At 39.4% G+C, this 26,457-nt stretch overlaps 3 protein-coding genes across 5 annotated transcripts; 1 reads left to right on the plus strand and 2 right to left on the minus strand.

Moving 5' to 3' along the window:
- Positions 1–325: 325 nt before the first annotated feature.
- Positions 326–2,132, plus strand: LOC145447270 (N-lysine methyltransferase setd6-like). The gene is made up of 2 exons (XM_080325687.1): positions 326–551; positions 699–2,132. Exon 2 carries the CDS (start codon positions 742–744, stop codon positions 2,104–2,106), a length of 1,365 nt encoding a protein of 454 aa, XP_080181813.1. The 5' UTR covers positions 326–551; positions 699–741; the 3' UTR covers positions 2,107–2,132.
- Positions 2,133–2,374: 242 nt separating this feature from the next.
- Positions 2,375–17,534, minus strand: LOC145447267 (uncharacterized). 3 transcript variants are annotated; one of them, XM_080325685.1, is made up of 23 exons: positions 17,237–17,534; positions 17,073–17,171; positions 16,671–16,882; positions 15,580–15,833; positions 15,332–15,509; positions 14,833–15,236; positions 11,699–11,900; positions 11,431–11,626; positions 11,209–11,305; positions 10,018–10,177; positions 9,809–9,956; positions 9,552–9,751; positions 6,657–6,906; positions 6,425–6,579; positions 6,214–6,322; positions 5,693–5,944; positions 5,424–5,582; positions 4,137–4,207; positions 3,927–4,078; positions 3,692–3,776; positions 3,503–3,619; positions 3,067–3,241; positions 2,375–3,002 (listed from the first exon to the last, which is right to left on the minus strand). In XM_080325685.1, exons 1-23 carry the CDS (start codon positions 17,400–17,402, stop codon positions 2,734–2,736), a joined length of 4,110 nt encoding a protein of 1,369 aa, XP_080181811.1. In that variant the 5' UTR covers positions 17,403–17,534; the 3' UTR covers positions 2,375–2,733. The 3 variants fall into 3 exon arrangements, with proteins under 3 accessions (XP_080181811.1, XP_080181809.1, XP_080181810.1); XM_080325683.1 differs by having other exon boundaries at positions 3,503–3,633; positions 3,694–3,776; positions 17,237–17,533; XM_080325684.1 differs by having other exon boundaries at positions 3,503–3,633; positions 3,694–3,776; positions 4,137–4,198; positions 17,237–17,531.
- A 5,235-nt stretch (positions 17,535–22,769) lies between these two features.
- LOC145447271 (T-complex protein 1 subunit alpha-like) lies at positions 22,770–24,632 on the minus strand. The gene has a single exon (XM_080325688.1). The coding sequence runs from the start codon at positions 24,572–24,574 to the stop codon at positions 22,889–22,891; it is 1,686 nt and encodes a 561-aa protein (XP_080181814.1). The 5' UTR covers positions 24,575–24,632; the 3' UTR covers positions 22,770–22,888.
- Between the last annotated feature and the right edge of the window lie 1,825 nt (positions 24,633–26,457).

Consider the following 26,457-nt stretch of genomic DNA (forward strand, 5'->3'; position numbering starts at 1 on the left):
TGACCCCTATATGGGGTCTTCGGATTAGCCTATATACCACTGATCACTGAAGATGCTGCATCCACAGATCTGCATAAACATTTACTCATCACTGATTTGCTGGTATGTCGAGTAGAGGAAATCGCTATAGTAGCAAATCCAAGCATAGCTTCCCGACATGAGATATTTATGTGATGAGTTGAAGAAAAATTCTATTGCAACAGCGCCTGTGATAGCCCGAAGGGGATCGCCGCATATAGCCGAGTAGCCGACATCCCCAATTTATAACCCCCTCCAGCGCAGTTCAGAGTTCATATACTTTTGACAACTACCATCGAATCGAAGGGTCATAGGTCATAGCAGCCAAATATGTCTGTGTACCTCGGTGATCATTAAGTGGATTATTTGTTATCTTCAGGAAGACGTAATAATAGTTATCAAGATTGTTTTAGCGATTCCTGACCCCATACAGAATAGAATAGACTTAACTGCCATTGATGTTCAGCGGAGTCCCAAGTCGACGAAGCCGCAACAACAGTAGGGGGATCCCCACCACCCAACCGAAGACACATGTAAGTAATTGTGTGTCTCCTGTATCAGCTGTTATAAACTGCAATATTTGTCATTTGTCGAAACCTGTTCGTGCCAACGGCTCCAAAATCTTATTGCGTTGAAACTGATTCCGAGCAAACGAATAATTTCACTGCTCGATTTATCAGCTTGCAGCACAGGCGAAGGATTGAGAGGGATCACACGTGTGAAATGTCACTAAAGCGAACGAGCACGAGATCATGCCGTGACGGAGAAGTATGCGCAAAACGGAAGGCAGCCCACCCCTCCTCAAATGAGAAAGACATGGTATCTACCTTTTGGTCGTGGTGTGTCGAGAATGGGATGAAAATATCATCAAAAGTACAAATATCCGAGAAATGTATCCACAGGTATGGCATGATCGCAAATACCTTTATAGAAAAGTCTGAAATTCTATTTGAAGTACCACGAACATTATTTCTATGGGAAAAAAACAATTCAGAAAGTTCGAATTTGTCGGGGCTTTTGTCATTGAAGAGTGAGAGTGGATGGGTCAATCTTCTATTGGTTCTGATGTTAGAAACCACCAAAGGAAAATCGTCACACTGGTGGCCATACATGCAGATAGTACCACCCACAGGTATTTTAGATACACCGATTTTCTGGCCAGAGGATGCGAGAAATACAATACTGGGTGGTACGAAATTACACAGCCTTGTGGTAAATGACGTGAAAAATATCAGCAAGGAATATAATGAAATAGCACTACCTTTTATTGAAGCTCATGCAAATCTGGGATTCGACAAAGGCAAGCATACTCTCGAACTATTTACGCAATTGGTAGGCTTCGTTATGGCATACAGCTTTACTGATCCAGAGGATGGTAGCAACGATATCAACCCACCGATAATGGTACCAATGGCTGATGTACTGAATCATATTTCGAAGAATAATGCACACCTTCAGTTTGACGAAGACACGTGGAAGATGGTCGCAACTAGAAATATATCACCAAATGAAGAAGTTTTTAACACATTCGGTTTCCTTTCCAATACCCAATTACTCCAAATGTATGGTTTTGTTGAAGAGGACTCAAGCAGCGAAATGGTCGAAATTCCAGTTGCAGTGATGAAAAATTATGCCAATATATCGTCGCTTGAGAAAAAGTGGCACTATCTTTTCCATGAGGAAGATGGTATTTTCCCAGGTTGTGAAAATATCGTTATTGGTACAAAAGGAATACTGTCTACTGAAGAAGCAAAGATCATATTGAAAATCCTAACTATGTCTACGTCAGAGTTCAGTTCCTATGATGGTGAAGAGTGGGAGAGCGACTCGGAATCAGACAACAGTGATAGCTCGGACAACGATGTTCATGTGATCACTTTTCAAAGTATTAAGATGTTGGAAGGCCGACAAAAATCTTTGCTCCATTATGCATGTGATATTGTGTATAGTGAACTTGGTCAGCTGTTGAAAGAAAAGGCTGATCTCAAATTTATCGATGAGCTAAATATTAAAAGGCAATCAAAAATAGTAATCCTTCTAAAAGGTCAGATATCTATTCTTGAAACCTTGCTGAGATTCTGCTCCTGACTTAATAAATTTTGTCTATGCTTGTGCGTGTGTTTAATCCTTCTTTCAGCACCATTATAGCATTATCGCCGAGCTTCTAGCTGACTGTTAGACAGCCAACTCCAAGTGCATGTCTGCTATCAAAACAATACAGGAACCCATCGCCGGGCTCAATCAAGCACATCATAACACCACAGTAAGGCATCAAATACAATTGCATGTCAATTACTGGTTAGGGCTTTCAAGAACTGCTTTGTAATAACTAATAACACATAATGAAAAGATACAATTGTTGAAGATTAAACATTATATTCTGTCACTATGATGCATTGGGTACGTCATTAAGCTGTTGTGATAACAATGCCACTTTTAAAAGTTATGCAAATCCATCCAAACACTACGAGCTGTAAGGAGTACATAGTTTGACTTCAAAAACCGTGGACAAAAATGATCAAGTACTCCTCTGAATAATTAATAATACTTTGCTATTGACTATTTCTGGTTGTGAGCAATTCGCAATTAGTATTATATCTGATAAATGAAACAGTAAAATCAATGTCTACATGATAAACGAGATTACAAACTTCACATCTTTTACTTGACTGTATGGTTTTTATGTTTTTGTTTTTTTGAAAACATGCGCACATGCTAGTAGAACGAGATCAGATATAATGGATAACAGCTAGAATCAGGGAACACCACAAATATCTGTGGATGTTCTGTGCTGTCCACAACACTATCGTAATCAGCTCCGGTTCTTGGGTTCTTTGGCGCACATCTCAAGTCACTTGACCCTTTGGTATACTCCCCAGTAATTACGTCAGCTAGAAATATGTATTTCACTGGAGAGTTTCCGGCATACTTTTGGGAATAGCTTGAGTTGACGTGAAAGTATACTCCAGACCCATATACCTTTCCTGCAATGAAGTGTTATCTCCCGATTCAAATGAATAGACCAAGAATGAGTCGTGTAGTACTAACCATTCTGGCCGGCGTATGTTCTGTTAAATCCCTGTTGACAGATTCCATCTACACTTTCTGGGTTGGTGCCATGAAAAAGCTGTCTTGTTAAATCTCTTGTGATACCGCCATTTAATTTTGAAGTCTTTCTTGCCCGGAATTGTTGGTATTGGAGTGGGTTCTGAATCCTTTCAATCTGTTGAACAATGTTCCATTGTCATTGGAGACAGGAAAGGATATCTCAGTTCAAGTGGAGTTTGGGCTCAGGCAGAAGGGCGAGAACTGTACCAAGAACGGATCAATGAAATAACATGGAAATATTCAGGATTGTGAAATAGTAGTAACATTGATTTTTAACCAGTATGATGGAATAGCATACGTGCTTCAAGGCACATTTTGAAATTATATTCCATAATTTAACATAAATACTTACTTTTTAACAAAATATCTGACGTACCTGGTTTATCATCGCGTAGCTTGGGGAGCTACGTTTGAATTTCATTTCTACTGCTTTATATTCTGAAGAACTTGGATCCAATGCAACTCTTTCAAAGGGTTTATTACTCGTCATAGGAGTCCAATTAGGACCTGAAATTGGGGAGCAAGTGAGCAGATAAATCGGCATGCAGGTCTCCTAAAGGCAAATACCAGTTGCAAGAAGTTTCTCGATCTTTTCTTTAGCTTTTTGTACTTCGCCGACAGGCCCTTCAAGGATACATAGATCTTGCATCCTAAAGTAACAACTATTATCATTTTCCTACATAAGCCAAATTGTGTCACAGCATGGCTAGCAACCATCGTCAGGATTTTGAAAATTGGGATGCTCTTCTATTATCAGGTGAAGTACTACACCTGGCAGGATGTAATACTTGAATAATCACCCATCATTTTTCCATTTCAAGTGAACGATGAGATCCTTGCATATTTCTTCAGTCTTCTGTCTGACAAATGAAGAAAACTCGGGTACCACAGTGTCCCGAATGACCTCCTTCGTAATGCTGTCTTTACAAATCTTATTCAACTCTTTGTATGCCTGACATAAGGAAAATAGATCATCGATCTTCTATTGAGCCGAGAATAAGATGATTTACCTTATCAAGATGCTGCTTGCTGTTTGCCAAAATATTGCCACAAATACCCACTGTTGAATCTCCTGATATATCTGATATATATACAAAAACAATAATGCAGAGAATCATTATTTAGGGATAATTGAGTAATACTGGGAAGCTTTCCACCGTTTCCGAGTCAGATGAAATAAATTTACATGGAATATCAATGACTGTTGAAAATATCAAATGACGACGGACCAATACATATAGAGACACTATATCTGGACACATAGTCGGAATGGTTAGTGACCTAATTTCATATACCATATGTTTATTATTAGAACATGAGCATTGGGCATCGAACCAAATTTCATAGTAGTAGAAGCATTTCGTCTACATATGCCATGAGCCTTTTTTCAGAATTTTTTTAAAAACATCATTCCTTATTCTACTCCTCTATAACAAAAGAAATAACATGAAATTTAAGTTGCAAGTCACTGTAATCCAATTGAGCTTGGAGAAAGATATTTTGACCACGCTTCGGGTAAAACTAAGGAAAGCGTACCCTGAGCTGAATGAATTTATCATGCCATTGCATACCGTTACTTCTGAAGACAAAGCAGCGCAGTGTCTTGGATATTTAATATTGGGCTGCCACCTGGCTATTTCAATCGCCAAACCAGCAATTAATACACTGTCAGAGCAAAAACAAGCTAAACCATCATTATCTGAATTTGGAATAACTAGGACGGTTATTTTTTGACATGTCAAGAACTCAACATTTCGCCACAATTGTAGCGTTAGGTCAGGAAACTTTCAAAATGGTTTACAAATGCAAAATTGTCCAGCCACTTCTCAAGGACAGACAGTTCATATCATTTTCATTGTTATCACAATCTTGTGGTTCTTGTATATGATCTTGAAAATGTGGCAAAGTACCTCTAGTTGTAGCCTACTGCCATAAATTTCGAATTTTCATACATTACCGCATACTTGACTTCTTCTTGAGTCAAAATTTTGACCAAATAAAGTTATTTTAATGTCAAATATTCAAATCCTAGAGCAGAATTTTTCATTATTTAGGTCAAAAAATGATCGTGACAGTAATAACTAATTAGTGTACTATCATGTTTATTTTGCGTTGCATTTATATTATTTTATCACTCTAAATACCGGTTCTGTATAAACAAGTTTTTATGTTAAAATGAAGTTTCTTAGAATACCTATTCAAAATGTTGAAAAAATAGGAGGGCATTGATTTTTCAAAAGGGTCACGCTGTAAAAAAGCGAGGAAGCCCTGATCTGAATGTTAATTTTATAACTCACCTTGTTTTGTTACAAGGCTGGAAAACAGCTGTAGTAGATTTGCATCGTAAACAACAACTCGTATGTCTTTCAAATTCTTTGATCCGGGAGTGGAGCAATAAGTCTCAAAAGCTTTCTTCATGCAATCCGCGACAGTACTGGGATTCAATCCAAGATTACCTGTACACAAGTTCAAACAAGGCGTAAACTTGCGAAATGGATTGAATATTGGTGAATTGACATCAGTGGAATAAATGTTTATTAGAAGAAAAACAATTGTAACTATTAACCTGTCCCAATCGTCGGAAGAGCCAAACTTTTGACCCTGCGCTTATTTAAAGCCTTCAGTAGATCCACAATGAATGTGGTGAGGGTGTCACTACGACTCGGTGTGGCAATATTGATGATGAATTGCCAAGGAAGACCACTTCCAATGGCGTCAAAGATAGCCGCTTGATTTTTTACGAGTTTTTCTCTTGTAGACGAAATTTGCTGAAAAACAACACCTCCATATTTCTTGACCAGTGCTTTATTCACTTGACCTGTATAAAAAATAATCGATTACAACATGTGGTAATGGGTTGATAAAGAATTTAATCTCCTAAATATAAATTTGAGTTATCGCAATCAAATGTAAAAAGACAATTACGTTGCTGCATCTATTTTATTGTGCATTCGTTGGCTGGAAATTTTATGGAGTTTGTGATCAACGTACAATGATATTGAGTCCAAGCGAATGAAATAAATTTCAAAGTCCTCTAATGATAAATTAATTGGTGTCTAATCCTGGAATGACAAAACACAATCATACTTGAACTTGAAAAATTCAGTCCATTTCCTGTGCTATTCACAATCGCATTGCATTTCTCATCCAGGATATTTCCTTGCTTGACAGTAACCATTACTTCACTTTGTTGTTGCTGCAAAGACAAAGTCATCAGGAAATGAATCTCCATCACAAGTAACCGTTGGTTGACGTAATCCAAATAGATTGACTACTAGCTGCATAGTATATATGAAACCTCTTTGACAGCCTGGAGAAATATGGAAGACTGAGTATCCTCTTGAATCCTCAAAAGTTCACCAGACTTTTTGAGACTGTCGTACAGGAAACGCCCATCTATTTCATATGGCATGCTTTCAATGCCCTCGAGAAAATCTGTAAGCTGCATTTCAACTGAAAATATCGAGAGTCTTACTAAATTTCTTGCCAATCAGAAAGAGTAGAAATTAACCATTTGATATTACAATCACCTGTATCTAGATCTTCCTTTTCACATGTGATCACGAGGTGATACTCTCCATTTTTTCTTTCCGCATGGATGGTGTCGGCTTTGCAATTCCTACGGTATTTCAAAAAATGTGATCCCTTTTCTTCGGATATTTTATAGAAACGTTCGATTTTCCCGGCACTTTGATTTTGCTCCATCATTTCTTTCACTTTCCTATTGATACCGTGCTTCCGACTTTCAAAGCAATGAATCTCAAGCCTTTTCTCGTCAGTCTGCAGATTTATCGCAGCATTCATTGATACATAGCATTAAAATAATCAGCACAGCATAACTTGATAAATTAATACTCAATATTTTGGTGAATTCAATGGGTTGGTATCAATCTTGCAACAGAGTGTCCCATTGACTAATGACTTTATTGGAATGGTTAATGGAGAGCCTTGAATGGTTATGGGATCAATGAATGAACAGTAAGTAGTTGTGAAGGTAATCGGCAGAGGTGGTCAAAGTAGTCAAGAAAGCTACTCAAGTAGAAGTAGAAGTAGCGACTAAAAAATCTACTGAAGTACGAGTAGAAGTACTTCTTCCATGAGCAACCTAAAACTACTTGAAGTAGAAGTAGAATTGACTGACTTTAAAAGTACTCAAGTAAGTAAGTAGTTGTGAAAACGATCCTAATTCGCTCACATGGATTGTAAAAAGGTGCAAATTGAGCTGTGCGAAAGGTGACGAGCTTTGATTCATATTGATGCATACCAGCAGGTCCCCAATTTTCGATAGCATATAAGCATTCGTCCACATCATGGGATGAAAATGATAGTATTGATATGGAAATGCGATACTAATTCTCTGTTTACTCGACCAGCACGTTTTAGACAATATCATGGTACTGCGCACTCCCCCATATTATAAGGCCTCTAGTTTAGTCGAAGAGCAATACGGAGATGTTGTGTTGGATACGGTGTAAATACTTTGTGCGATTAGTAAGCGTTAATAAAAAATATGGTGGAAATTGAAGACATTACTACACTTGTTTTTATACTTTAAGATGTACGTTATCCAGACAAAAGAACTGATATAAATTAGAAATCAAAATATATGGTACTGGGAATTGAAAGTGAAATCTAAATCTAAAAACGGAATATGTATTCAATGTCTTTAGTCCAGAAAGTTTCGAAGGTTGGTATGCTAAAACAGCTCTAAAACTAAAAAAAAGTCAGAGTCCACTTTTCCAGATTAGGACACGCCATGGACAGCTTGATTACAATATGATAAGTAAATGCTAGATTGCGAAACATCAGTTTCAAACGTTATGATAAGCCATATATACTGTGATGAAATACTTGATATGGCGAAGGGCGACAATGCGGTGTGAACGGAACCACGCCAACCCGCTACCTAAATTATATTCACCGATACGTTCGTGAAATCATACTGCTGGTTACTCCGTATTCACTTCGCCCGAAGCGCGACGAAAATTCTGGGCTTAACTCAACTTTTATGAAAATTAAATGTCGATACTCCGTGAAAACAGCCCCGAAATTTCTCAAGCTATCTTCCTGATTGGAGGATTTCACTACTTCTACTTGACAAACTGAAAATAGCGAGAAGTAAGTAAGTAGATCACAAAATATTATGAAGTAGAAGTAGTGAAATTCAGATCTACTTGAGTAAGTACCAGAAGTAGAGGAAAACTACTTGAGTACTTCGAAAAAGTAGAAGTACTTCGTTACTGACCACCTCTGGTAATCGGTGGGATTGAGTGTTAGTTTATTAATGATTTTCATCATTTGAAAACACCACAAGACTGTGACACCATGAAAAGATAGAAAGGTTTCGAAACCACTTGGAGTAGTCTTTGAAATCAGACACACACCTGTGCCGAGGATTCCATCCTAGCTTTTAATTGTGGAAGTGAGAAGTACTTTTTACTGCTGATTCTATCGGATTTTGGACGGAATAAACATAGATTAATAATTGAAGTCAATGAGATGAAGATTTTACTTGAAAATGACGTTTCATGCATTCGGCTCTGGTTGAAGGACCCTAGAGCTGGGCACAATGATTCGAGTACTCGAATCTGAATCAAGTATTAATTTCAATGATTCTAGTCTAGTAGTAAAAGAAGGTTTTTGAGTATGGAAATTATACGTTCCTTGCAACTGCGAGTCGAGTAGTAAATGACGTAGTGAAATTATACGCTCCTCGCAACTGAAAGTTAATTTACTAACAAGAATTGTATTTTTGATACTATTTTCAGCTGAGGAAGCCTTGAAACCTTGATGTGTTGCAGCATACGATACATCATAGTACATCATGGGCTGCAGGTAATTAGGTCCAATCAGTCTAGTCATATATGAAGGTTGTGGTGGTATGTCAGGTGCAGTGGCATGTACGCAGGGAAGGTTAGAGTTCGAAATCAAAACCCCGTAATTTAGCAATTGGTATCATGCCGTTGCGTTTTGACCAAACAATACGATGACACTTCAATGTGAAGCCTTGCATTTCTAAACTGGAATCTGAAAGGGATCAGCAGAAATCACATTGATTTGCAGTAAACATTCATTATAATGGCTTCGTTTTGTGTGAAAATTATATTTTATTGGTTTTTCTATTTTAATACGTTGTTCATGCACGGGTAATTTTGTGCGCCAGTAATCAATAGTAATGTATTAGATGTGTAGTTTATAGATTTTTGTTTACGACTCGGCGAAAATTTGAGGTTACGTGACGCCTTGAATATTAGAGGCTGTGTTTGGCAGGTTAGTAAAGGCTTAGAACCACTGTGTTACAATGTCAGATATATTGATTACTTGGGTTTTATCAGTAGTATTACAGCAATACCACTCAATTATTGATCCAAACATACATTATATTACCTATACATATACAATCAATACATTTAAGGTAGAATTACCCTTTCTTTTACATACGCAGCTTCATCTTTCAATGCATTTTTCACTTTCAGGCAGAACTTTTTCAGGGAGATGTCCAAATTGTCCATAGCCTCCACATCGAACTTGACAATGAACTTCCGAAGAATATCATTACATTTTCTCCAGTGCAGCAAATCTGCGCTAATGAGACTGATGTGCGCATCATTGAAAATGATGGATCCTTAAGAAATATGAATGACGGATTACCGAATCTGAGAATGGTATCGACCTGACTAACCAAATGCGGAATTGTCTTTGAAGTGCTGATAAACTAGATCCAATAGATTAGTTTTGCTATCGATGTAGTTAGACTGCGACTCTTCACAATTTCTCAATACTTTGATTTGGTCGGTGCTAAATCCAGCAATCCGCTGTTCGTAAAGTTTCTGAAGTAATTTGGCATAATAGTTAATAAGAACTGATGAGCATCATTTGAAAATGTCGCACCTGAGAGACATCTCCTAGAATTATTTTTGCCGCTTTTATGGCCTTCTTATTTCCTTTATATTCAATTTTTCCTGGTTGATTCGATGACACCGACACCCGTAAGCCATTTTCTGTACAAGCATTTTCAACCATATCCCATACTGAGCACTCCCTTTGCGCTCTGTAAAAGAGAATAACTTGAAAATGCACTGATTGTGACATAAACACAGTTACACAGTTCTATTCATCCTAGTCTCTCATGTTAGCTGTTGCAGACAGCATAGCAGCTATTTCATTTGCCTGTATCTGCTCCTAGCTCACTACAATAATCGTGTCAAGCGGTGAATGAAAATATCACTTGAAGGTTATGACTGGAGAATGTATTGTTTCAAACGAATGAGATATCAGTTGGTGGATTTCAATTAAGCAGGGATATATAGAACTCTAGAGTTCTATATATCCCTGAATTAAGGTAAAGAACAGACTGGTCTTAAATGTCGAACAGAATTCAGTGAATTTCTAATGGGGCTGGCGACAAAGGTAACTTGACCCAAATCTGTTTTGCTGGTATATGCTTTACTACGAGAATGGACTAAACACAGACCCAATTTCGTCACCATCCTCGTTGTACGCCTAGAGACGAAATTAGGTCCATGTTTAGTCCATTTGCACAATAAAGTGTATAGCAACAAAACAGATTTGGGTCGAGTTACCTTTGTCGCCAACGCGTGTTCAAAATGAAATGGAACAGCCCCATTGGTTACACACAATAAAGGGTGCAGACATGTCCACTAGCAAATGCAACAATACTCGATTTACTCGAGGGCGGTTGGGGCTCAGAAAGATCAGAAAGAAAGAAAAATGTAGTTAAATCATGAAGTGTTGAAGACAATCATTTCAAAGGTTGAAGTGTATAATATGAGATGAGCAAAATCTAGAGTTAGATACCGAAGGTCAAACCCTCTGGGGACAATGGTTTTAGGACAGCTTTCCAATGATACAAAGCTTTAAGTTTGTTTGCATAATTTTCGTATGAGCGCTAGAAGTTTGTGTTGATATTAAACAATTGATATTATCATTGCTATATGAATAGCAGGATGGCATACCGGCCAATTGTATTTTCATCTGAAGACAACTAGCTGAGTACTAAATCATTTATCTAAAGAATGTAGTATCCTAGTAGGTTGGTCTCCATACGAGAAAAAGTCATACATATAAATATCGGCATTGGGAACTTCTTCCGTGATTATTGTACTGTCTAGTTCCATTTCTATCTCTTCCAATCGTTCTGTTACTTTCTCAGTAATTCCTGCAGAAATAAAATATAATTAGTAGCGAAAAATTTTGACATCAGCTACCAACAGATCTGTGTTTTGACTGTTTGCAGCAATGAAACGTCAAATTTATTCGACCAAACCACCATTCCAAAACTACCTGTAATTTTAACAGTCCCCGTTTCAGGAAATGGCTTGATATACAATTCCTCATTCACCGACTTCAGCAATTCTCCAGCAGTAGTCATCAGATCTTGCAGTTTCCACTTATTGTACTTTCTGGTCTGAGTACCGAATTGATCGAAGAAATTTCGAATCGATTGGAGTGTTTCTTCCTCCATTTTAGGGGTGACACACTGTTACATAAGTTTATTGATATCAAATTGATGAGTGATATTCCTGACTTATCAGTGTAATGAGTAACTTACTTCCTGGAGAAGATTAGCGAATAAAGAGATTTCCATTTTCTCACTCCCATCAATTTTCTCACAGCGTATCACCGCCTTAGCAATGGGCAAGCAGCACTTTTCAAACCGTTTCTTTGTCTTCAGATTGTTTAATACAAACAGCAAAACTGATCGAGGAATATCTTCCGTACTACATGACATCTTGCGGTTGGCTGTCACTGGTCTGAAACAGAAAGTATTGGATATAGTAGAGCGAAACTGATTGCTTTACTTCAATTTTGAATATTGGTGAAAAATTTAGCAGTGGTTCTTGACCTTTTCCATTTGGCTCCCCTCTCGATAAACCACACTTGCATCATGGCCCGCCCACTAAATTTAATTTCCCCATTGTTGCTATTACGTTACAGAAGATTCACAACAAAGAAAAGTCAAAGCAAACATTGTTTAACTAGACTACCAGGGATAACAGACTAATTCATCAGTATAGTAAGTAGGATTCATTTTCACAATGTTGAATCAAACATTGAGGAGCCACGAGGTGTAATTTGTATTTATACCCTTTCTAACGTAACCATGAAGCACACCTTGTTGAAATGACACCTTGATTTGAACCATGCAGAAAATAATAATTAAGATGCCTGCCTCGACATGGGAGTGTGAGCAAGAGGTCTCAGCCTTGATGGCAATGAAGTACAATAGACAGTCTATTCTAATTGAACCTGGACATGACATCCGATGTGCGGTAGTATTCGGAGTAATGTTACGCCCCAGGTAAATCAACTTGTCAAAAAGAATAAAAAAAGCATATATCACATTAAAATGTTACCTTTCTATTCATTTAACACCAATAACTAACAAATCCCAGTAGGCTACATTCAGTAGTAAGGCGGAACGTAGTGTAGTAAAGAACGAATGAATGGTACGCAATCGGAAAGTTTCAGAAACACTGTCATTAACGATAAGCTTCATTCTATGGCTTATATGAAGAACTTCCATTATATACAAACAATCTATGTGTGCTATACCTCCTCAACAAATGAGACCTACTCTAAGAATAGATATAAGCATTATAAACAGTGTTGAACTATAGAAACACAATATTTGATTTACCACTTCTAAAAACTGTAACTGTGTAACCTGTGGGGCTGTGGTATATATTTAGAGCCTCGGCGGATTTGGGGCGGCTGCTCAGGCAGCCTACTACAATGGGTTCAACATTTCCATCGTTTGAAAACAAATACAATATAATGAATATATCGTAGATATATATATTGCAGTCTTGATACCATCTTGGTTGATATTGGAGTCAAATTATACTTTTATTTTGTAAGTAATCTAGGCCACAATAGCCACAAGTAGGATCGTCATTTTAGTACCAGCACTTTTGCAGTGACTGTAGAGCAGTAGCAATTTGAAGCAGTGATGGGATCAAGTTACTACAACCGAGACACAAGTCATTTCAAATCACAGCAAATTTTGACTGAGTCAAGTCATCTCAAATTTGCCGATTCCCTGTCAATTTCAAGTCACCAACTAATTTCAGTTTGTGTTGTCTCATCGACTGAATGTGCAAATGCATATGCGTGTAGGTTAGACGTCGCAAAACTTTTTAAACTTTGTGGTATGCCCTTTCTGATATGAGTCACGATTATTTATGTAACACCGAGTTCCAAAACAGTGCGCTAAGTACATCGTTATTCCAAACCAATCGCCACTATTTGATACCAGTGAATCCTATTTATTTGCAATCCCACATATAGCCTAAGCCGAATAGAGGTATGGAGGTAGAATAGAGGTAGAGGTATCACTACCGAATGTAACCACGGAATGGCAACAACCGACTTTTTTAGCTTCGTTCCGCTTCACTGATACTGGAATCTGGATCGTCTCCGGGCTGCAAATGTAAGATTTCCGGCAATCCTATAGCTAGCATCCGGAATCAGTGAGACAACAGTAGCTTTTCGATGAAGACCAGTTTCAATAAATTCTGCTCTATGGATGCCAGCTATAGGATTGTCGGAAAGCCTACATTCACAGTCGCGACACGATCCACATTTCAGTTTCAGCAAAGCGGACCGAATCCAAAAAATCAGTCGCTGCCATTCCATGTTCATATTCGATAGTGTCTCACATACATGTTCAATTACGCAGAGCCTAAGCCAGTTCTGCAGAAACGATACTCATTGAATATATTCATTATTCATGCGTGGTGGTGATGAACAAATTATAATTACAAAACATGACTCGAGTCAGCCCAACTCTGATTAGTAACAGCACCGTTAAGTACTTCTGAGCTGGCCCTTGGAACCTCTACCCCTGGATACATAACAAGAATTATGCCCTAAGTCATCATACGAAATTGATGCAAGACGATTCAACGCTCTGGTTATCACTAAAAATAATGCTGGCTGGACTCGCTGTAAATTTTTCATTCTCAAACAATGAAGTAGACAGTTGGTTGACAGGACTTAATAATACGACTTTAACTGCACTTAGGCTGGAGATGATAAAGTTAGCTGATCCAGGAGAATGCTAATCGCGTGATTAAAAACTACTAATTGTGGCACATTTTGTGCGGAGATCATAAAGTTGGCTGATCAAAGTCGGTTAAGTGTAATGATTACCCGAGGTGTCCTGAGTTACCAATCAAGTAAGTGGTGTGTAAGATGTTATCAGTTTTATCATGATGGGAAAACGAGTTATTGACTGTCAGTTATCAGGTTGTTGAATGAAACGGCTGACTGCTGATAAAAGATACTGCTATAGTAACAAATAGAATTATCATCATGACGAAATAAAAGTCGTGTCCAATTAGTACGATACAGCAACGCAACGATTACAGAATCTTGGATAAGATATAGTACTCTACAATGGTATGTGCATTATTCGTTGATTGTTGAGGGAAGTCATTATCTTAGTCACAAATGGAAATATTTTCGTGTAGGAATTTTACACAGCATACAGTTCGTCCAGGTTTGCTGAATCATGAGATTAAAAATGTAACTCATCAAATTTATGCGCAGCAATTACCCGGTTTCCTCCTGGGTTGTTGAATCCTGATGAACGAGATAATGCAATCTTTAATCAATCCAACTTTATGATCTCTGCCCTTAGAGTGTACTATGCCGGTATGAATATGAGCAAAATTGATTCACCTGGCGTAGGCTGCTTCATCACTCCCTGATGAGAAATTACGTGTTCTCCGATCAGTTTCGAGTTTCGACACCGAATCAGCAGAGTGAAATGGCGATGCTTGGTCAGACTCACTATTACGACTGGGTTTTCGTGGAGATATGCCAAACATGCTTTCAATGCCATGTCTGATTTTATCCACAGCATTTACATCTCCAGACACATTGACAGATCCAGTATTTGGAAACCATTTGATGTGATGGTCACGATCGGAATTCTCTCTGAAGAAACTCGGATTCTCACTTTGCTTGCGCAACACCATCGCCACATCAAAAGTATCTTTCCACGTTTTATACACCGAAAAGTATTTGTCCAGTATTCTGATGCAATTCGATGAAAAGTGGGAATGAAACCACCCACTTGTATTCTGAAATGTATTTTGATGGAAAAATTGGCCACAACGATTGCACATACCACCCCAAATAATGAGTTATCGAAATCGTCATAGTATCGGCTACTTACTAGCAAAGGTGAGAGTTGAACTGACGTTATTTTTTCTTTAGTAGTGATGTCAACATGTGCTAGACCGCCCAAACGTTGACGTAGTTCAGGCAAACGCTGCTTCTTTACGAATCTCATGACCCCAGGGGAAACGTTGGAATAGTTGAAAGGATGTGCACGTTCGGTTGGTGAAGACAGTCTGTATACACAATAGATCAAGAAAAATTTTATTATTTGAATATTAGTGCAAATAGAACATGACAACCCACCCTTCCGATTCATTTTGACTGATCTTCTGCAGAATGACATTCTTAATTTCCTGTATGATATCATTTGGCCCAGTCACCAATATTGTTTTGGTATTGGGATACCAATTACCAAAGCATTCTGGCTTATACTGCTTAAGCTTATGGATGATAAAAGTACCATCCTCATTAGAACAACTCAGTTCCTCATTCCATGAAGAAAAATTACTCAAAAACTCTTGAACGTATTGAAGATAAGAGCTTGGCGATCTTTCACCCTATATGATAGAAAGAGATAAATTATGAGACTCACAGTACATTTGCACACATCGCAAAGACAGTTCCAATCTCAAAATCAGGCATTAGCTATATCTGAGTTGTGAAATTGCCAAAAAATGAATGCTTTTGTGACAGTCACAACATCTGAACATGGTGACATGACAATGTGGACAAATCCAAATCAAATCACGCTGCAACATTCTGACTGCTATCAAACTGAAATAAAATAGATGGTTTTTTTTCTTTGCCATTTGGTTTTTCCTGTGTAGGGGATTATTACAACAGATGAGTGATCTACATCAACGTTTGGCTGAGTTTTACCTCAAAACCAAACCCATTTTCCCAGGCCTTGGACCAGCAATACATGGGACTTCGCTCATCAGTGCCTGAGTCTTACAATGCCGGGTGTCTATGCGATTTGAACCTGGGCCAGCCGATTACCAGATCAGTGCTCTAAGCTATCGCGACCACAAATAAAATAAAAGGTTATTGATATCTATTATGCTAACCTAATTTTCTATTTCTTTTCCATGCAATACTAGGCAAACAATCAATTTCTCATAGAAATCTCACATTCGTTCAAGCGGTGATATTGTATATCACTAGCTTAGATTGACAGGGGTCAATCTACTTTGTGAATGTCGGCGCAATGTAGGTACAATATACAAACATATACCTTACATTGCTATCAGTCAAGTGTATCATTATAAGTATTTGAATATATCCATATTGTAAGGTATAAGATCGTATATTGTACCTACATTGCCGACATTCACCAAGTAGATGGATCCGATTGACAGTAGGATATCATAACATTTCAAGTGTGATGAGCTCACCTGAATAGATTCTAGTTTCATTTGATCATCGTTGCTGCTTCGAAGTCGGATCCGATATTTAGCTAAGTGATTTTCCAAACATCGTTTATGCTTTGGTGTTCTGCACACATATCTGAGTACATTTTTATCACTTTTCTCACTTGGTTCATATGAATAGATTTTTGTCAGATCATTTGCTGCAACTCCAGCCTGGTTATATTGAGCATCTGAAGCTGGTAAATTGACAGTCATCAGTCAAAAAGTCATCCAAGGAAATCTCCATATCCCCCACATTATAAAACATCATCTTTCACTACTAGACTCGAATTAATACAATTGATTCTCGATTCAGACACACCTAGGAGCTATGTTTGCACGTGTTTCTTATTCTTGTGAAGTTATCATAAGTGGATACACACTTACCGGCTTCGCAACTTTGATCTTCCATCCTAATTATTCGAATATGATGAATATTTTCTCCGAATTTTATGGTAAATCCGGTCTCAACAAATCTGTCCAAGGCTGCAAAACAATATTCACTTTCAGTGCGAATGTTGATGCATGCATTGTCAGCCCTAGAATCTTACTCTCTCTGTTATCAAAAGATACTTTAGCACTTGATCGTGTGATATAGGTCAAGCCGATCTTGGTAGTATTGGTGAGCTCCTGCAATCGGTTCCTCAATTTCTGCTTTGAAATACCAGGAATGTCATGTATTATCACTTTGTATGGAAAATCATCACCATCCCCCATTATTACGACTAGTAGCAAACCGCCTTGCAGACAACCGCTCCGTATAGGTCCTCCGAGGTAACAGCTATCTATTCTCCTATCGCAGACAACAATGGTTCCCTTTTTCTTCTACACGGTAGTTTCCCTATTATGATACCATCATTGCATTACTTCTTCGTTTTTGTACAATATATCGTAGCCTCACTACAGGGTTGGTGCGATGACATGCAAAATAAGGTCAAAAACATGCAAAATAAGGTCAGTCGCGACATGCAAAATAAGGTCAGTCACATGCAAAATAAGGTCAGTCGCGACATGCAAAATAAGGTCAGTCCGCGCATAAATCCAAATCTATACTTCAATTCCAAATCCAACTCTTTTTCTTATGAAAACGAAATTCAAAATATCTTTCCTGTATATAGTAGCCTACTTTCAACAGTAAAATTCCTTATCTATATCCTAAGTCTTAAGATGTTTCAATCAAAAGATAATCATGATTATCTTGATTATGAAAGTCAGTCGCATGAAGAATATTATTATCAGTCCGCGCATAAATCCAAATCCATATTTCAATTACAAATCCAACTCTTTCTCTTATCAAAAATAAATTTAAAATATCTTTCCTATATAGTAATTTCATGTTCGAGATTCCTTATCTATATCCTAAAGCTGAAGATGTTTCAACAAAATATAATCAGACGATTATTACCATTACGAGGTGATTGGTCGCATCTAGAATATTAACAGTCCGTGTATAAATCCAAATATTTAATTCAAATCCAACTTTTTTCTTTGCGCCACTGACCTTATAGATTATTTTGCTAGCGACTGACCTTATTTTGCATGCGACTGACCTTATTTTGCATGTGACTGACCTTATTCTGCATGTGACTGACCTTATTTTGCATGTCATCGCACCAACCCTCCTCTAGCCTCAAGGCTTGAGTCGGTGGAAGCGGTTCTATGGATACGAAATACCGTTACCGAGAATGCTATTACTGAGAATGTATGTGCAATTGTGCATTGTGATTGAGTGGCTAGGCTACTGTATAGCCTACTATATAGTGGTGTAGAGATCATGAGTACATTGAGCAGTTGTGACACACGGAATGAGAACATGGACAATGGTCATTCCCGACAAAATCCAAATTTTTAATTTGTTGTTGCAGTCAGAGATTTACTTGAGCCCTCCGTCCTTGCGACGCTGTTCATACGGTGTTACAAAATCAACCCTGGCTGATAATGCCTCGTTTAATAGTATATTTGCCTTGCATAGGTCAAATACGTCATTATGGCGTCATAAACAACGGAAACATTTTTGACCGCCTTCAGCGCGCGTAACTTATGCAGGTGGTACGCGAGCACTGCATAAAACCTCGAAATGGTACGTGGGTGAAAAAAGGTTGGGAACCACTGTCCTATGCAATACAAAACGATCGGCGGTGGTATCATTTCCATCCGCACAAGGCAAACTGAGATGTAATAAAGAGGGCGTCGAGACGGCCACAAGTTGCTCTTCCATTTTCTTACCTTGTATGCGTCGTCGTAGGCAAGACCTTTCCCTGTGACGACGTGCATAGAGAAGCAGGCCTAAACATGCGGTTCTCAACCGGGGTGCCGCGGCACACTAGTGCCAGATTGACTGCTCAGGAGCTACTAGTCCTTTGGCTTGTGGCACACTAGAAAAATTATGAAACATTCGCGGCATAGCCTACTTACTACAAAGTAGATTTTTGAGAAAAATAGGTGGTATTGTGGTGGCAATGCTTATTTATACGATTGAAACAAGAAGGTTACATTGTTGACAAAAATAGCCGCATTTTGTCGTCAATTCCAAGCAGTCTCTCCCGTGTACTTGTAGCCTACAACTTCAAATTTCAGTTAAACTAATGTACACCTGTAAAGTGTACACATATAGTCATGGAGATGCACAATGCACAACGCATAGTCAATAAAACCCTGATTGCATTTGCACTCACGATAAAGGATGTGGAAGGAGACATGCAGCCGTAATTATAAGCTTGCATCCATTTTTGTGGGAACGGCGTTTTCGTAAATCAATGAGCAGTTCTTATGCAGGAAAATTACTTGATTCACTGCTTCCAAATATACTAACTACCCATCTGAAGTTGTGGACAACAAATCCTGATAAGATAGTATTGCATTGCATGTTGAAGTCCATACAGTCGAGTATGAGTTGATTCATTTGGGGCGTAAAACAAATCAAATACTTTCTTCGACACATAGCAGTCCAATTATGACATAAGGGTTACCTAACTCATTGGCAAAGCCACGATTGGTTCCATTGTAACGGTCACTGGGTCACATGCAGCACCGTAACTGCCGCACCCCAAACCCCCCAATTGGCGGGGGCCCGAGCTCGACGGGGGCCCAAAATTATTTCGTGAATTAGCAAAAATCATAGAGTATTTTTTGAAAATTTATGCAATTTTTTAAAATTTTTTCGCGCTGCGCGCGAATTCACGTAGCCGTTTATCATTCCTGTTGGGTATTGGGCCATTACCGCGCCACGACCCACCAAGACATACAATCAAGTTTTAGGCCATATAACATGCGACTCCAAGAAGTGTGCCAGAACGATTGGCAGCGAGAAAAGCTTGGCCGAAAAGGTCTATGCCCTTATGCAGATCAAAGACTTCGCTATATATACAAAATACATATAGGTTAAATTGTCCATAGGCGCCTAAATGACTGGCGCCGAATGTTTCTGTCTTTGCAATCTGAACCTCACAAGGCAAATACCATCCCGCTGGGAAAAATTTTATGCCAGTGCAGAAATACCAATTTTAAATCGTGTGCTTCTCTTAGTTTAGAAGCCTACGTTTGGGCGGTTCTATATTTTTTGATATAGCAGACTTGAAGTCACGAAATAACATCATGTAACGAAGTCATATCAACGGTTCCGCCCGCCCAAAGATGTTTAATCATTATTTACGGGCCCTCCCGTTTTCAAGACACTTCACTCAGCTCTACCGGTAAATCTAATTACGTGAGTAGAGAGGACAATAAATTGATAGCATATTATATATGCAGTCGCCGATCTGATTTACCGATTTTATCATAAATTATCGAAAATTTTCGCGCTTCGCGCTGGCTCACTATACAGTACGGGTAATTTCGTGACAAACGCGAACAACGTGATGGAGGGGGTCGTTTTATCACCCTATGGGAGCCCAAGACCCACGTTTTGGGGGGCCTGACGAGGTGCTGTTTTGTTCCTGCCAACGGGTATACGCCCGAAGATGTTTAATTATTATTGAGTGGTCCTACCTTTTTAAACACAGCTGACTCAGCTCTACCGGCAAATCTGATTACGTGAGCAGAGAGAAGATAAAAATTGATAACAATGTATGCAATTCCCGATCATACTGACCGATGAAATCATGAATTCTAGAAAACTTTGCGCGCTTCGCGCGCTTAGGCGACAAAAGCTGACTCACTAAAGAAACTCCCAATGAATATGATGAATAGTGGTAAACAGTGTATCGCCGGAGGGGGGTCTGGGGGGCGAAGCCCCCCAGACGTTCGATCTATAACACTATGGGGGGCCCAAGACCAAAGTTTTGGGGGGGGGCCTGACGAAGTGCTGTTACGGCCCTGGTCACATGTGCTCATTTACCCAGAGGGGTATCATATTAAAGATTACTAACCTACGTAGGTTAGTAATCTATAGGTATCAGCTATTCCGTGGACACTCGCTGGACACAGATATCTGATGACAGGCCACGAAAAACCGTTGTTTTATTACTATATTTTACCTCATCAAATTTTTGCCTCTCATCAATTTCATTTTTCTGGCTACGCCCTTGGGCAGAGGTGAGTCCAAGATCAAGAGACCGCGACTGGTCGTTTCGGCACCCTATTGTTCATTACATCGCATTGTACGTACATTCTGTGAATGTCTCGGACAGATGAAAAAATAATCTGACGATTATTGTTCACATAAAAATGTGGAATTAGCGAGGTGATGTTTTCACTCCATACACAGCGACCGCTTATACCCGGGGTGTCAAACTCAAATCACGTCGCGGGCCGGATTCAAACCCTCAAATCGCTCGCGGGCCGCACCAGTCAACTGATTCGAAAATGTTACCTCATGCCCCTGCTCTCTATTGAATATTTTATCATCAGGCATGTATAAACATTAAACAAAGATCCACGGAACATATGGGTTTATTCACGAACAATGGAATTGGATAAAATATAATGATTTTGCGGCTGAATATATTTATGAGCCATTAAAACAGTGGCGGTAACGGCGATATAAGTCTGCATATTTCTATGCTGCCTTTGCTTTAGCCGTAATCCTGCGTTAGCCATGTGTGTGCGTTGTGAGGAATACAAGATAGTCAACTGTAAAAGCGGATGAAGGAATTGGCTTCATTATTATTAAATCGCGATTCGGGTTTCTCCATATTCCGGGGACCTTTTAATTTGGAAGTGACACAGCAGTGCGACCACAGATATTTGAATATTTTTGTGTAACAAATATATCCTCCATCAAAACTGCACTTAACGTTTCCACATTGGTGTTTTCGATTCCGTGAATAACTACTGGTTGTTCATCTTTCCATAAACTCTAAATCTCGATGTGCACTTTTTGTCTTCTCCAATTGGGTGTCAATGTGACCGACTTGTTTCAGGCGTAACTGGAACTAGAGTGAAACCACAACACTAGTCTTGTGGTTATGATGTTGGCTATAAACATAATCGATATTTGTTTTCTTGAGGGATTATTTAATCGAAGTGTTTCATTCAAAACATCTTGACATTTGTTACAAATGTGCGGGAAATGAGCATTTTTCAATCCAGCCAGAATGGCTTCGCGGGCCGGATGCAGCATGTATGTTTGACACCCCTGGCTTACACTCTGTGGTCTACTGTCCAGTGCCCATCATTTACTGAACAGCAGGCAGCTTAATACGCTTAGTGATCATTGAACAACCTGCATTTAGAATTGTCGAGGGCGCGGTCCACCACCAACTGTGACGATCTCTAGTGAAACACTGTTGCGACTCATTGTTCTATAGTACCTCCGTAACTACTTGCCATTTATTACTCAGCGACATGGAACTGCAGTGGATATTGGTCGGATTCATACTTTTTCGGATACGGTCGGAGTACCAGCGTGTAGTGGGCTAGAGCCGGAGTGGATATTGGCATTTTTTCGGCTGGATCCGGATCCAAAACATTCCTGATCTACCGGAGTTGGATCAGAGCCAGATTCCATTTTTAGGAAAATGGATTGGAGCTGAACTGGAGAATTTGTTGATCCACCCTGCCCTGCCATGTATGCAGTGGGCATTAATGTCAAAGAACCAAAGCTATAAAACTGGTATCGTAAGACAAGATTCAAAAATAGACCTGTACATGCAATCCAATTTACTACTTTGATCAAGTACAAAAGTACAACAAAACAAGCACAGGAGGTGGGTCTAATTTTCACACCATTCAACAGAACACACTGTCGTACAACTCGAAACACATCAACCGTCAAGCTGTCCCGAATTCAGAGCCTGTTGGTAACTATTTCCTTTTTTCTCTTCCGGAAACAGCTTGATCATATCATCAATACGTAAAATTGTGATCGCCGCCTCGGTAGCGAACTTCAGACACTTTATTTTGATGACAGCTGGTTCCAACACACCAGCATTCTTGTTATCTCTAACAACTCCAGTAACTAAATCCAATCCATACCACTTGAGTTTTCGCCTTTCCTTGTTGCATTGCGATTCGTTGTGGTAGGCCCTCAACTTGGCTACGAGATCGGTGGAATCCTGGGCCGCGTTAATAGAAAGGGTTTTCGGGATAACCAGCAATGACCTAGCAAACTCAGCGATAGCGAGCTGTTCTCTTGAAGCGACAGAGGTCGCATAATTTTCCAGGAAGATAGACAACGCAGCTTCGACCGAGCCACCGCCCGGCACCAAGGATTTTGATTCCAGAACTCTCTTGACAACACACAGCGCATCGTGGATGGACCGTTCCATTTCATCCAACGCCAGCTCGTTAGGCCCGCGCAGTATTATAGATGCCGCTGAACGAGCCTTGGGCGCTTTCACCAACAACAGTTCATCGTCACAGATTCTCTCTTGAACTACTTCCTCAGCATACCCAAGCTGGGATGCTTCGAAGCTTTCTTCGCCTTCTAAATTCGCAAGTGTCGAACATATCGTGGCGCCAGTTGCCTTTGCAATTCTTTTCAAATCTTTTTTCAAAACTCGTCTCACTCCCATCGCTCCTGATTCGACAAAGTACTTTAGGTTAATATCATCGATACCACCAGTTGTTAAGATAACATTTGCACCGGCGGCAAAGATTTTGGAGATTCTCTCTTTCGTGATGTCGATTTCCCTGGCGCGAATGGCTTCCAATTGGTTCGGGTCTTCCACAACAACGTGCACGCCGAGTTTCATTTTAGTCTTCTGCAGATTGAAATCGAGACACGCAATTTTAGCTCCGGTTACCTTTTTCGGCATAGCTTGCGAGGCCACGGTACAATTGACAGCATACCCGTTAACCAAGACGCTGTCTTTTGCGCTCTTTCCATGTGCTTTCAAGATATTGACGGCATTTATCGGATACTTGGCAGCTCCTTTTGAATCGGTGAATTTCACAGCATTGGCAGCCTCGACCACCATGTTTGAGAAAAACACAGAGTCTACACCGATTATTTTGGAGGACATGGATGTTTTCGCAGCATTGATGATGGACTCTTTTCCAAGTTCATCAATGGGAATTGTTAGGTTTTCCTGCAAATATCGTACAGATTCTTTGCACGCTAAACGATATCCACTAATAATCGAGGTTGGGTGGATTTTATTCTTAACCAACTGATCCGCGTTTTTCAGTAGCTCAGCAGCGATGAGCACTACTGAAGTGGTGCCATCACCCACTTCTTGATCTTGCAACTCCGCCAGCTCGCAAAGTACTTTCGCCGCAGGGTGTTCCACATCCAAAAGCTTCAAAATGGTCGCCCCATCATTTGTGACAGTTACATTTCCAACATCGTCCACCAGCATTTTGTCGAGGCCGACCGGACCCAGCGAGCTTTTCACAACATTAGCAATTGATGTTGATGCTAAGACATTCTGAGTCCGCACATCATTGCCAGTTGTACGTTCTCCACCAACTATGAGTGGAGTTTGAGTCTCAGCTGACATGTTCGCCATGATGAAGTTTGAATGATCTAAATATTACCAAATTACCTGCACGAGAGCACAAATAATATATCAGTCAAATCAATTAGATCTGGGAGAGAATCTTCGGGAATGGGACAGGACCCTGGTTCGGTTCAAGCCGTACTGGAAACTGGTTGTTTTTGCCTTTCGGTAATATAAGTTGCTGCTGGTGACAGAAGAGCTTGATGTATGGAATAGTTTATAGTTAAACAGAAATGTGATGTGACGTTGCCACGAATTCTATTCTGGGGTTCTCGTTCAATTGAACATTGTTATTGTCGTCTATATTCATAATTCAGAGCAATGCAATGATCACAGCACAGTGCACAGCATTCACATCAAAGAAGTTAATAAGTATTTCAGACAGGCTTTGCTGATATTTAGAATGTGAAATGAGGTTTGTGTTTATAATCATAAGTCACTAATTAGGGGATAAAAATTCTCAGAAATTCAACATTGCACGGTACGGTAATGCTTTCCTGGAATTTCAATTTCTAGCCCACTTTCCTGCGGTATATTCATTCAAGTACTCATTAAATGCTATCACGAAGTTTTACCGTAGCCGGGGCAGTATTAAACATCCTACGACGATAATCCCGGACATGTGCAGGAAAATACAGACGTATGACAGCCCTAGTTTAGCCTAGGTTAGGTTAAAACGTCCAAGTATAACCTGAAGACCTCAAAATATACGTCGACATCGGTGAAATCATAACATATATGTATACAACAGACCTGCACCCTGCACCAAAATTCACCATTAGCACGTTTGTAGAATTGAGTTGGGCGGTTGGTCGTGCAACGAAATCGTACAAAACTTACGATGCGTAACATGTAGTTCACTATGAAATATTCAAATTATACTAGTTAAGCTGATGAATTGTCAACGAAATAGCGACATAAATTTTATTAAAAATCTATTCGACGACATTTATCACTCTAACATGAACATCGATCGATTTCAATCAAAGTTCAGAATGAACGATTTGTCGTTGACGATACGTGTGATACAGCAATCCACACTCAAAAATGGCAGATTGTTCCAGAACATCGGGTGTATTTAAATTGGTGCTACCAGCAATGTCGGCGGTGTTAGCGATATCACCAGCGTGTATTCGAAGGATTGTGATACAATGAAAATATAGGGAAGTGTCGAAAAGACTTGGAGTGGTCTTTGAAATCAGAACCCTGGGAAGTGGGCAATCTGGGTATGGGCGATGACAGGCAAAGAAGACAATACAAAGGGACAAGCGCAAAAATGAGGTGGCATGTGACGAAAGGCGATATCGATATGTTAAGTTGCTTGTGGCCCTGTAAACTTGAGGTCCGACTAGCATTCATTCATGTCGAGACTACTTCAAGTGGAAGTAGAAAATGAACATCTGAAAACTACTCAAGTAAGTAGTTTCAAACGTCGGGATCGAATCGAATGTGGATAGTTTCGAAATTGTAAGATACATATTAATGACTAACGCGAAATGACTACTGTGGTCCGAAATATGTTCAGTTACTGTGGTATTATAGTCAGCCCACAAGATGAACAGACCACAATCTGACATATACCTACCTCCCCTACAGACACCTCCGCATTCATTTTCGTCGCTTCCAGCTATTTCAATTCACTTCAATTTATTGCTAAAGATCTCATCATTTCATTACATCACAAGACTGCGATACAATGAAATTTCATTGTCTAAGTATCAATAGACGAAATCCCAATAGTGTGGTTACTATTCTTCGAAATTATAATGAAATGTCGGCCTTGGCACTCTGAGTTTCGAGTCATGCGCAATGACTCGAGTCCAAGTCGAGTCAATATCAGACCACGACTGACCTATCGATCTCGCCTTCCATGACATATGCCACCCCATTTT

The sequence above is a fragment of the Botryllus schlosseri genome, chromosome 9 (genome assembly GCF_051294905.1).
Source record: "Botryllus schlosseri isolate E-star chromosome 9, Bs_hap1, whole genome shotgun sequence".
NCBI lineage: Eukaryota > Metazoa > Chordata > Ascidiacea > Stolidobranchia > Styelidae > Botryllus > Botryllus schlosseri.